General features: G+C 48.7%; 1 protein-coding gene across 1 annotated transcript in view; it reads left to right on the forward strand.

The window, feature by feature from the left end:
- The first annotated feature begins 10,430 nt into the window (after positions 1 to 10,430).
- The window catches only part of SLC15A3 (solute carrier family 15 member 3), a 12,940-nt gene continuing 9,873 nt past the window's right edge, over positions 10,431 to 13,497 (forward strand). Inside the window, exon 1 of the mRNA XM_024748928.1 lies at positions 10,431 to 11,642. Coding sequence (XP_024604696.1) covers positions 11,085 to 11,642 — 558 coding nt within the window. The 5' untranslated portion in view covers positions 10,431 to 11,084. The remainder of the gene's footprint in view (positions 11,643 to 13,497) is intronic.

Below are 13,497 nucleotides of genomic sequence, written 5' to 3' on the forward strand. Positions count from 1 at the left end.
AATGACAAGTGGTTCTCTGTGGCAGGAGTCATGGCTTTGCTCCAGGACCCTAAAGGTTTGTGCTGCAAATTCTCCTCCATTAGAGCCTTCCAGAGACTTCGCACAGCATCCTTATCCACCTTGGTGTCTCTGGCATGATTAAACTGTATGGGTCTTAGGGACAGAATGACACAGTGGCTTGCACCACTGCCTGAGCCTGCTATAAGAATATTCTCTTGCTCTGAGCCCCACTCAGAATGAGCAGCTCCCCAGGTCACGTGAGAACTAGTCAGAACAGAATCCCCAAAGGTGATATATGTTCCAAAATCCAAAGAGGTCCACCGTGTACTGTGCTGTTCTCAGTGGTAGGGTATGTAAGGTGCAAAGCTTGTTCTTTACCCTAGAGGCAATGCCCCAGCACGCCCCAGACCTTTGGATCTCCCAAATCTTCCTCAGTTTGGCAAGCCACCCAAATCTTTGTGTGGTTTTTCTGCCATCGTTCAGCACAAGTAGGGCAGCAGCTCTCAACCTCTTTTGGTCTCAAGATCTCTTGATGTTCTTAAAAACTATCAAGCACACCAAAGGACTTTTGTTTATGTGGATTATATCTGTCCATATTTACCATATTAGAAATTAAACTGAGAAATTTAAAATATGTAATTTGCTCAAAAATAGCAACAATACTGAAAAAGAATACATATATGTATAACTAAATCTCTTTGCTGTACACTTGAAACTAACACAGCATCGTAAATTAACTATACCTCAATAGAAAGGTAAATAAATAGCAACAATAAACCCATTACATAACAACATAAGTAACACGTTTTATGAAAACATTAATATATATTCCAAACCAAAAAAAAATTATTGGGGAGGGTAACATTGTATTGCATGTTTACCCATCTCTCTAGTGACTGGCTTTATAGAGAACACTTGGATTCTCATATCTGCTTCTTCATTCAATCTGCTGAGATATGTTGTTTTGGTTAAAGTATATGGAAAAAATGTGGCTTCATGATATGTAGTTGGAAAAAGAAGGAGTATTTTAATTGTCTTTTTAGGTAATTTTAGATAGTCTTCTCTGACACTACTACAAAACTTAAGTGATAATTTCTAAAGGTTAGCTGCAATATGGAATCTGAAATCATATCAATGAACTTTAATGCACTATTAAATTAAAATCCATTGGTCTGTCTTGCACCTGAATGGATCTTTTATCCATGCGTGATTTTGAAATAACACGCATCAGTCATTCTGGAACATACTGGTTCACAGAGTTATGTAGATCTTCCAAAGGTTGACATACTTCATTATACAATGTAAAAAAAAAAATCACATTCATTAATATCATCTCTGATCCCATCAGGAAACTTTAAGTTTTGGGAGGCTGTCAAGATCATGGTGGCTACTACAAGTTTTCTAAAATTTCAGTTTTCACTTAAAAGCTCCAGTTTCATCATTGGCAACAAATACTGTCAGTTGATTTCTCTGAAGTGACAAGCTCACTTCATTGATTTTCAAAAAATTGTCTGCCAGTCCTTAAGTCTGAATCACCATAGTTTCAAGTAAATGTGGCGTTCCGTGAAAAAAAAAAACACAACTAGTTGAGCTGGCAAAGCAAGCAATGGCACAATTGCTCTTCCCAGAGGCAAACACTACAGTGTAATATCCAGCAGAAGTGTTTTATACATTATTATGGTTTTGTCATGTCTGCTCATTTTGTCATGTAGGATATTAAAAATTCGGGTACATTAGAAATGTGATTTAATCATGTTAATCATTTTAATTGCTTCCTCAAAGACATGCTTAAGTAAAATTAGCAAATTTTTTTTTTTTTTTACTCTGGGTGCATATGGGGGTGAAGAATTCAATGGCTACTAGTAAACTTTAATGCCCCCCCTCTGATTCATGCTGAGACACCAGCAGTTTTACCCATCACTGCTTTTGTACCAAGCAAATTATGTCAGTAAAAAGGCAAATTATGTCTTCATACTTCAACATTTTAATTTCATTTTTATTTTAGATTAGAGTGTAGTTGATTTACAATGTTGTACTAGTTTCAGGTGCATAGCAAAGAGATTCAGTTATACGATACCTATATCCACACTTTTTCAGATTCTTTTCCCATATAAGTTATTACAGAATACTGAGTAGAGTTCCCGGTGCTATACAGTAGGTCCTTGTTGGTTATCTCAAAATTACTTTCTTTATGAAAATAGTTTTGCCCTCCTAGATTCCTGAAAGGGTCTCAGGGACCCACTAGGGTTCCACAGACCTCACTTTGAGAACTGCTGGTTCAGTGGGAAGGGCTATGGTACTTAGAGCTGAAAACCAGCATTTTGAATATCCTGTTCTTCTCCCAAGCATTGCCAGTGACACGTAAGCCCTCTTGAAGGAGCAGCCTTGTGGAGATTTGACAACAGGGACAGGATGCCCAGGTGTCTTTCCTCTCCCATGGGCAGGATTTCGAGTCCTCGCCCCCTCCTGATCACCCCCCACTGAAATTTTAATGTGGTACCTGCTGAACCCAACACTCCATGTTGGGTCTGATCAGCCTGGAGTAGAGCAGAATGATACCCCTGATACCAAATGTGACCTCTGTGAACAATCAAAGCCTTAGAAGCACAGTAGAGCAACTCTGAAAATTAAGAAAAGAAAAAAATCACTCTAATCTCATCACCTTGACAACCACTGTTAGGTTGTGGCCAAGGGTGACCTCAAACCATGTTGATTCATCCTGAATTTACCATTGATGAAAATCCCTGAGGCTTTTTTTGTCCTACTAGTGCTAAGCCATGTCATCCTGGCCCTTTCTAGCTGGGTCTGGGGCCCCAAGAAGAGGGCCTGACATTCAAATCTGTATACTTCATCCATATAGAGCTGCCCTGTAGACATCTTTTGGTGTCTGGAGTCCACTGGCTAAAGTTTTTACAGCTCTGTGTGATCTGCAGATGGGGGTCCCCATCATCCACGTCAACGACCTCTTTCATCAATTCTCCTATGGAAATGTGAATCTTGGATTATAACGTTTAACGGTGAAACCACACTCACGGATGACATATCTCTTCTAGATTTATTTCCTGTGGCTGATGTAATAAGTTACGAAGGATTTGGTGACTTCAACCATAGAAATTTATTTTCTCACAGTTCTGGAGGCCAGAAATCTGACATCGAGGTGTCGGCAGGGCTGCTGAGGCTCTTTGGGAGAATCTGTCCCTTGCCTTTTCTTGTGACAACAGGAGTTCCTTGGCATTTCTCCAATCTCTGCCTCTGTCTTCTCAGTGCCTTATCCTCTGTATGGGTCTGTCTAATCTCCCTCTGCCTTTCTGCCTTTCTCTCTTTCTCAAAAAAATAAATTTATTTATTTATTTATATTTTTGGCTGCTTTGGGTCTTTGTTGCTGTGCACGGGCTTTTCTCTAGTTGCGGCGAGCGGGGGCTACTCTTCATTGCAGTGCGTAGGCTTCTCATTGGGTGGCTTCCTTTCTGGCAGAGCACGGGCTCCAGGCGCCTGGGCTTCAGGAGTTGTGGCACTCGGGCTCAGTAGTTGTGGTGCATGGGTTTAGTCACTCTGCGGCATGTAGGATCTTCCCGGACCAGGGCTCGGACCCGTGTCCCCTGCATTGGCAGGCGGATTCTTAACCACTGCGCCACCAGGGAAGCCCTCTCTCCCTTTGTAAATTGACCCTCTTCGCCCATTTCCCCACTCCCCATCCCCTGCCTCTGACAACCACCAGTCTAGTCTCGGTTTCTATGAATTCATTTTTTTTAGATTCCACATATATGTGAAATCATAGAGTATTTGCCTTTCTCTGTCTGACTTATCTCACTTAGCATAATGCCCTCAAGGTCCATCCGTGTTGCTGCAAATGGCAGAATTTCCTTCCTTTTTATGGCTGACTAATACTCCACTGTGTATATACACCACATTTTCTTTATCCATTCACCCCTCAGTGAACATGTAGGTTGCTTCCATGTCTTGAATAATGTTGCAGTGAACATGGGGGTGCAGATAACTCTTCAAGATAGTTATTGCATTTCCTTCAGATAGATACCCAGAAGTGGAGTTGCTGGATCCTCTGATAGTTCTATTTTTTACTTTTCTGAGAATCCTCCATACTGCTCTCCATACTGGCTGTACCAATTTACATTCCCACCAACAGTGCGTGAGGGTTCCCTTTCTCCACAGCCTCACCAATACTTGTTACCTCTTGTCTTTGCCTTTCTCTTATAAAGATACTTGTGATGGCATTTAGGACCCCAAAAGATAATCCAGGATAAGCTCCTCCTCTGAAGATTTTTAATTTAATCACATCCTTTGTCCTATCAGATAATATCCACAGGTTCCAGGAATTAGGATGTGGACATATCTTTTCGGGGGCCACCATTCAGCCCACGATACCCTCTCACAGCAGATACTTATTTATGGCCGTAGTTCTCAACCACGGATGATTTTACCCCCCAGAGACATTTTGCTAGTGTCTGGAGACATTTTTGTTGTCACACGGAGGTGGAGGGATGCAGCTAGCATTTTGTTAATAGAAGCCAAGGATATTGCTAAATACCCTACAATACACAGGACAGCCCTATAACAAAGAATTAGCCGGTCTGAAGTGTCGCTAGTGTTGAGGTTGAGAAATTCTGATTTATAATAAATTATTATTATTATATTATACTCTCTCTAAGAAACCTCCACTGTCATCTCCATCTCTTTATCCAACTTTCTCATTATAGCCTTTATTATATGTGACACTAAATACATCTTATTCTCTTTTATTTTATTCTCTTCTCTTCTATTCATTTGTTTATCTCCCCCAACATGTCAACTCAATGAAAACAAAGATTTGTGCTCGTTTTGTTCACTGTTGTATCCTCAACCCCTTGAACAGCACTCAGCACATAGTAAGCAATCTCAAAACATGTATTAATTAATTTATTAGTTAAATAAAGTGCAGGTATTTCCTTTACTGTACACCAGCCACAGTGCTGGGTTATCTCAGTTTGATGCTCACAAAAAACCCGTAAGATAAGGAGTATTATTCTCCCCCGTTTTTCAGATAAAGGTTAAGTAGCTTACTGAAGATCGCACAGCTCTTAAGAGGTCAAGACAGAGCCTTTTCTCAGGTGTCCAACCCCAGGGTATATTCCCTTGTGGAGGCAGGGTGCCAGGCTCTGGAACACAGAGATGAAGAAGACACAATCCCTGTCCCCAAAAGTCTCTAGTCCAGTGGGAGAAACAGACGAGTAAGCAGACAACTATGACATGAGTCATGCAGGGGGCTCTGAGGGCTAACACAACCTTGGGAAATCAGGGGAGACTTCTCGGAAGAGGTGACATCTCAGTCAAGTCCTGAGGGACCAGGATTCATTAGTCATGGCAGGTTCTAGGCTGGGGAGGCTGGGGCAACATGTGCCAATTTCTAGATGAGAGACAGGACTGGAAGCTGAAGGCAGAGTGGGGGCAGGGGCCACGGAGAAGGAGCTGCGAGGGATGAGACTCAGACGTTGGCAGGGGATGGGAGGAGACCTTGCAGGGTTTCGAGCACACCAACTGCAATGCTGACCATGAACTAGAAGGCATCACTGCAGTGGTCCAGGCAGGGAAGGACGCAGCCTGAATGGGCCAAGTGCCACGGGACAGAGAGAGGTGGGTGGAGATGAGACAGGGTTGTCTGGCAAAATCACTGGGACTTGGGGGCAGGACTCTTGGAAATTCTGAAAGAGGGGCAGACTTGCTGGCCCATCAGTTTTGAGAATGGACATTTAGTAGAAGGAAATAATATGTAACAACCATCAGCCACGTGTTGCCGCTCCACCCGAACCCCAATCCACGGATGTTCACACTCACGGACACTAACGGGACAGGAAGACAATGCGAGGACGCATCCTCTACTGCCATCTGCGCCCTGGGGGCCACGGCCTTCCACAGGCCAGTCCGCATCCATGCCAGACCTTCAGCCCTGGGAATGTCTTGCTTTCATTCATCGCCTTGCAAAGGCGTCCACTCTGTTCCATTCCTTTAAAGGCCCCTGGCTCTCCTGGTGGTCATGGGAACGGAATAAACCAGCAGTTCTCAACCTTGTCCTACAACAACCCAACTAGGAACTAGGGTCTTCCATGTGCTGCTACCCACCTCGTGGAGAATGTGAGTCCTGCACAGACACGTCAGCTGCAGGTTACATGCCATTCCTGGTGCGCCTGCTACACCCCAGGACGTGCTGGGATTGACCACCCCTGGCATAGGAAGCTGCTGTGGGTGGACACCTGCACAGCCGTCCAGGAACTGCCCCAGGCTGTCGCTGTCCTTCCCTCCACTCTGCCCCTCCTCACTCCACCGCTGCTATGCTTTCAGCCGGCTCTGTTTTTTGTTTTTTGCAGTACGCGGGCCTCTCACTGTTGTGGCCTCTCCCGTTGCGAAGCACAGGCTCCAGACGCGCAGGCTCAGCGGCCATGGCTCACGGACCCAGCCGTTCCGCGGCATGTGGGATTCTGCCGGACCGGGACACGAACCCGTGTGCCCTGCATCGGCAGGCGGACTCTCAACCACTGCGCCACCAGGGAAGCCCTCCAGCTCTGTTTTTGATTCCTACCTATCCTCTAACCCAGGATCCCCTACAGGTACAGAGAATAGGTTGGCCCGGTATAAGAAAAATCCAAATTGTCCTGCACGTGTGTGGCAGGCCTTGGGTGGGCCTGGGAGACAAACTTGGCTCCACTTCAGGGGCTGCATCCTGGTCATCCTTACAGAGTTGCAGTGAGGCTGTGCATAGATGATGCTTACCAGGGTCTGTATCACCTGCGGGTGATGTAGCAGGACAGCACTGGGGGTGTTGCTAAGAAACGGTACCTGCAAGCTAGAAGTTAGATCTAGGTGTCACCGTTTCCTTTTCTCAACCACATAAAGTAACTGTGCTGGGTTTTAGAAGGTGGGGCTGGAGGGCTAAGACGTAAGGCAAACCCCACTTTGGGACTTCCCACAACCTGGCGCCTCTCACCTGGCCTGGCAGAGGCTGTCAGGAGGACCTAGGTGAAGCCACTTCCACCAAACATCCCCAGCTTGCAGACAGTACTGTCCTTGCCTTTCTCACGTTCACCAGTAGCTGCCGCTCGGTGTGAATGTGCAAAGGCTCCTTCACCAGCCTCCGACTGAGACATCTGCAGAGCCACTTCAGTGATTCAGTGATGGCCTCTCTAGACCGGGGTAGAGTTGCAGACCATCCCCAATTTCCGGAGCAGCCAGAAAGCCTGATTTTCATGTGAACATTTCTGAATTTTTAAGGACATAATTTAAACATATTTTTAAATTAAAAAAGGAAACAAGAACTAAAATTACACACCATGGGGCCAAAGGCTGTTTGGGCCAAACCACATATGTTTATGGGTCACGGTCATGGGCCACCGGCTCTGCATCTCCTTTGACCAAAATTCTGCTCTCTAGCCCATTACGTGGCTAATCGATGTCAACTCGTGCCTGGGTGGTAGTCACAAGTATCTCCAGAACATGACTTCCGCTGTCTGCAGGACACAAATCACCCCTACCCAGCAAAGCAGGTCTCCAGGACTTTCCCCAGTCACCCCGCCTTAGTTCCTGGTCACCACACAGCTCCGGGGACGGAGACCGGTCAGCAAGGAGGAAACTGCACTTATTTTTTCTTGGCTGCTTTCCTCTCCTGGTTTTTCTCTGCTGGCTACATTGTTATTAGGACCTCTCCTTTCGTTCACCACCCCATGAAGGTCACTGGTGGCAGGTCACCACTCTCATTGGCAAGGCTCAGGTCTCTGGGATGGCATTTGTCACCTCTGCCACCTTAGTGACCTTGTCAAGAGAGGACAGAGTGGAGTCTGAATGAGATGTGCAGTTCGTCACCACACCCTGGTGATCCTGAGCTTCTACCAATTAGAAGTAGAGGCAGATTAGTTCAAGTATCTGGGAGGGACTGGGAGACTCCAGTCTCTGCCCACCTCATCCACAGCACTGTCCCTGACTGACGTGACTGAAACAGAATCCAGGGTGGAGAGCTCTGCCTTCTCTCCATCACCCTGTGTTACCCCTGCCCTCGCATGGGCTCGTCCCATCCATCACCGCTTGGCTTCTTACCCGATAGAAAATTTTAACAACCCAGATTTTGGTGGCATCTACAGCTTTTGCAAGACTCCATTTATTTTAGCTTTTAGCCTTCCTGAGGCTATTCTTACAAATCCTGGCTTGGGACAGTCTTTCATTTATTTATTCAACCAAAAGTTTATTGAGCAACTACTATTTGCCAAGCACTGGGCAGTCATTAAGTTAAAACAGTGAAAAGTTACAGAAGCCTCTTCTACCAATAGTGCTGGAACAGCTGGACATCTGATCCAGCAATCACACTCCTTGATATTTACCCAAAGGATTTGAAAACGCACGTCCACACAAAAACCTGCACACGGAGGTTTATAGCAGCTTTATTCATAATTGCCAAAACTTGGGATCAACCAAGGTATCCTTCAGTAGGTGAATGGATAAATAAACTGTGGTCCATCAGACAACGGAGTATTATTCAGCGCTAAAAATAAATGAGATATCAAGCCATGAAAAGGCATAGAGGCATCTTGAATGTATAATCCTAAGTGAAAGAAGCCAATCTGAGAAGGCTACATACTTTATGATTCCAACTCTATGACATTCTGGCAAAGGCAAAACTATGGAGACAATAAAAAGATCAGTGGTTGCCGGGGGAAGGGAGGGTGGGGGAATGAATAGGCAAAGCACAGAGGAAATTTAAGGCAGTGAAAATACTCTGTATGATACTGTAATGATGGATACATGTCATTATACATTCGTCCGAACCCACAGAACATACTGTAAGGTCCGTTGGCCCGGGTGAAAGGAGGCCCGGGGGGGTAAGAGAAAACATGGACCAGTATGAGGTAGGAGAGGCATTGGGACATAACGACCTCACCTGTTCTGGGAATCAACAAGAGACTCTAACTTCCTGCCCAGAAAACAATGGGGCTGACGGGAAGGGAAAGTGGGCTTACGCCCCACAACAGACCAACCAACACCTGGCCCGGCTGTATCCTCACCAAATAAGGAATTACCCTATATAGCAAACCGCCCCCTCCCCTTGCAAGCCGCCTTCTGCTTTTACCCCAATAAAAATTCCCCTCATCCAGTACTGGACGCGACTTCTCTGGCCCCTTTCTCTTGGACCAGTGAACCTCGCCCGGGAGCGCTCCCTAATAAAGCTCACTTGAAGCTTTCCTTTGTTTCGCGGTGCCGTTTTTGTTAAGATCCGACCTTACACATACAACACCAAGAATGAACACTAAGGTAGCTATGGACTTTGGGTGATTATGTTGTGTCAATGTAGGCTCACCCTTGGTTAAAAAAAAAAATTCTGGTGACTGATGTTGATAATGGGGGAGGCTATGCATGTGTGGGGCAGGGCAGGGGGGGTTGAGAAATCTCTGTACCATCCTCCTGATATTCTTATAAACCTAAAACTGCTCTAAAAAAATTAAGTCTTAAAAAAAAGTTCAACAAGTTCCTTGATCCAATGACACTTTTATTCCACTGGAGGTGATAACTGGTAATTGAACAAGTATTATGTGCTCCGGAGACATTAAAACAGAGAGAGGATGCTGAGAATCCAGTAGGCAACTGCTTAGATAGAATACTAGGGAAGGTCTCCATGAAGAGGAGACATTCCAGCTGAAATCTATATAAAGAGAAAAGGCCACCCATGCCAAGATGTGGAGGAAAAGCTGTCTGGCAGAGGTAACAGCAGAGACCAAGGTCCTGAAGCAGGAAGGGGCTCAGCATGTGAGAGGAACAGAGAAAGTAGGTCAGTGTGGCTGGACCTGAGTGGACGTGGGGCTGCGTGATGTTGGAGGAGGGTAGGAGCCAGATGCCATGGGGCTTTTAGGTCAGGGTGAAGGCTGGCCCTTAATCCAAGCGCACCACAGGGCTCTGTGGAGGGGAGGGCTGAGGCCTGATTTTGATTTAGTCTGAGGTCAGTCTCTGTCAATCTCAACTTACTCGTGGGCCCTCTATGGTGCCACAAGCTTCTTGAAGGTGCCCCCACTTCCTTCCTCATGATAGCATTTACATAATCTGAATTGCATTTGAGATCTTCCTGTGTCTCTCAGGAGCCCGAGCAGTGGTTTACCCCCTAGTTCAGCCACCATGAACCAGTCACCCCCGGACCTCCCTTCCCCGCCTCCACTGGGCCTCAGTCTCCGCATCCACGAAGTGGGCGGGTAGAACCAAATGATGCATATGGCATTTCCGGTCCCATCACTCTAACTTTGGTTTGTGATTGGAAGAGGATGCAGCAGAAGTGGGATCCAGGAGAGAAACGAAAGTGAAAGATGGAAAACATTCCTCCAGCCTCCAGGAAAGTAGGCAGAGCTGGGGGTGGGGGGAGGGTAATGGGTGGGGGAGGGAGGTTTTTAGAAAGCTGGCCTGGCAGGGTCCCTGTGACCCAGACTTTCGCTTCTCCTAAACACCCCAGAACACCATGTGACGTAGCCTGGCCACAGAAGCAGCGAAGGGGGAAGCTAGGGGCTCCCAGGGTTTCTCAAGGAGCAGAGAGCTGGCCAGAGGCTGAGCCCGAAGGGAGAGGGCCTGGGAGGGGCGGCAGGGGAGGCAGTCTCGGGAAGGCGAGGAGTGGAGGAGACAGCGGGGCGGTGGGGGCACAGGGAGCCCCTGTGGGAGGACTGTTGTCTCCGGAGTGTGGGCCAGGTGTCACCAGGGGAGGGGACAACGGTTAAGAAAAGACGACCAACCGGAGAGACCCGCAGGAAAGGAGGGGGAGGGGCAGAGACGAGGAAAGAGAAGGGTCGGCAGTGAGGAAGGGTGGAGGAAGGAAGAAGAGTTAGGGGTGGGAGGAGGGGAGAGGAGAGAATTAGGGAGCGGGAAGTAGAATCCGGGTAGCCCCAGAGGCCCCAGTGGTAGAGAAAGACAGGGAGAGGGGACAGGGGAGCAGAGGGGAAAAGGGAGAGGAAGGGGGGACCAAAAGGGGTGAGAAAGGAGAGAAGGGAGCAGAAGAGAAGAGGGAGGCCGCGGGGGAGGGCCGGAGGGCTGCGGACAGGGTGGGGGTCTGAGAAGCGCAGCGGGGGCCCAGGATGCCCGGGCTGCGCGCCCCAGTGGAGCCCCGAGAGTCTGGGGAGCGCCGGCCGCTGCTGGAGCGCAGGCCGCGGGAGCCCCGACGGTGGTGGCGGGCGGCGGTGGCCGCAGTGCTGCTCGTGGAGATGCTGGAGCGCGCCGCCTTCTTCGGCGTCGCGGGCAACCTGGTGCTCTACCTGAACAGCGCCGACTTCCACTGGACGGGCGAGCAGGCGTCCCGCGCCGCGCTGGTCTTCCTGGGCGCCTCCTACCTGCTGGCGCCCGTGGGCGGCTGGCTGGCCGACGTATACCTGGGTCGCCACCGCGCCATCGCGCTCAGCCTCCTGCTCTACCTGGCCGCCTCCGGCCTGCTGGCCGCCACCGCCTTCCTCGACGGCCGCAGGTCCTTCTGCGGCGAGATGCTCTCCCTGCCGCTGGGGCCCGCCTGCCCCTCGCACGGCTGCCTGCACACCTCGCCCACCCCCTACTGCGCCCCCACCCTCTACGCGGTGTTGCTGCTGCTCGCCCTGGCCGCCAGCTCTGTCAGGAGCAACCTCACCTCTTTCGGTGCCGACCAGGTGAGTGACAAGGGGGCCCGCCCCGTCGGGAGGCCCGGGGCGTGCGGAGGGAAAGCGATGGACCCGGGAGTCAAGAGGCCCTGGCTGCCAGCCAGCGTGACCCCTCTCTGGGCCCAGTTTCTTTATTTGAAAGACGCTGTGGGGTTGGGGGTGCGGACCCCTACAACAAAAACGATGGCACAATAGTGATAGCCATAGTTGGCCTTTGACTATGTGCCACTTTCAGTGTTTTAACTCATTTCGTCCTCTTAACTACTTAGAAGGTAGGTAGTATTTTTATGTCCATTTTACGGAGTAGGACACTGGAGTTTCAGGATGTTTATCGGCCTGGCTGAGGTCTCATAGACAGCAGGTCGAAGAGCAGGTTAGGGTAGCTGCACATCAGGCCCCACACCTTGGGCCCCATCTTTGTGTGTTGTAGGGATCTAGAGGCAGGCGGGAGCCTCTTCCTGCCAGCTGTGCCGGAGGTTGAGTCAGGCCCACGTGTTCAGATCCCAGCTCTGCCACTCACCAGCCAGAGGCACCTGGGCCAATACCTTAACTTCTGCGCCTTTTTCTGTACACTTTTGGACAGAACATGGCACATAGGAGAAATTCAATAGATATTTGTTAAATGAATGAGTAAATACTGTGTAATAACATGGCTATATTTTGATAGCTCTACTCAGTGGGCTATTAGACAGTAATTTTTAAAAATATGTAACGTGACTTGAACAAAACCACATACAGTGTTAGTGAGCAAAAGCAATGCGAAATTGCCTCCAGAGTATGAGTGCAGCCGCGTGAAAAGAGCAGGTGTCAACAGAAGGGGGAACTGGAAAAAATTGTGACAGTAGTGTGATCAGCTGCCACTGGACTAGTACTTTTTCCCTAATTGCTTTAAAATGTTCTTTAATTGCATGTATTGCAATCAGAAAGGGGACATTTTGGAAGGAATATTGCATCCAGCTGGCATCCACAATGTGGCATCCAACACAATCTCCGGAGTCCTTACCAAGGAGTGACTCATCCAGCCTGTTCAGATTCCTTTGATGATGGGGGATTCAGTGCCCCCAGGACAGCCCCGTCCATTTCTCAGCCACCACTGACCTTCCTGCAGACCAGGAGACCCCCAGTATCTGCCAGTGGGGATCTCTCAGCTTCCCTTAATTCTGCTCTTTCATTGACATCCCACTCCGCCCCCAGGTGCCCTTGACTTCACTGACCTCCAGAGGGCCTCAGCCATCTACTGCCTCCTGTCTGTCCCTCCTCTTGTGGCAGAACTGGTCTCTCAGAGGCTCGGCCACTGGGTAGCATGGACTCTGGGTGGGGCCAGGCCAGGCTGGAAGGCTGCCTGGGGGTCTGGCCTGATCCCTAGGACAGTTCAGAAACACTAAAATGATTTGAGACAGGGATGGAATCATTAGATTAGATTTTTTTTTAATTCTTTTCTTTTTTTTTAAACCCCACATTTGTTTATTTATTTTTATTTTTTGGCTGTGTTGGGTCTTCGTTTCGGTGCGAGGGCTTTCTCTAGTTGTGGCAAGCGGGGGCCACTCTTCATCGCGGTGCGCGGGCCTCTCACTATCGCGGCCTCTCTTGTTGCGGAGCACAGGCTCCAGACGCGCAGGCTCAGTAGTTGTGGCTCACGGGCCTAGTTGCTCCGCGGCATGTGGGATCTTCCCAGACCAGGGCTCGAACCCGTGTCCCCTGCATTAGCAGGCAGATTCTCAACCACTGAGCCACCAGGGAAGCCCCATTAGATTAGATTTGAGTTCTTTAAAATGGCTCTGGTTACAGGGTAGGCAGTGGATGGGGGTAACACGAGTGGGCACACCAGAGCAGCGAGGGGGATGCTGCAGAATTCGGGGGGGGG

Source organism: Neophocaena asiaeorientalis, unplaced genomic scaffold (assembly GCF_003031525.2).
Source record: "Neophocaena asiaeorientalis asiaeorientalis breed wild unplaced genomic scaffold, Neophocaena_asiaeorientalis_V1.1 scaffold43, whole genome shotgun sequence".
In the NCBI taxonomy this organism is placed as follows: domain Eukaryota; kingdom Metazoa; phylum Chordata; class Mammalia; order Artiodactyla; family Phocoenidae; genus Neophocaena; species Neophocaena asiaeorientalis.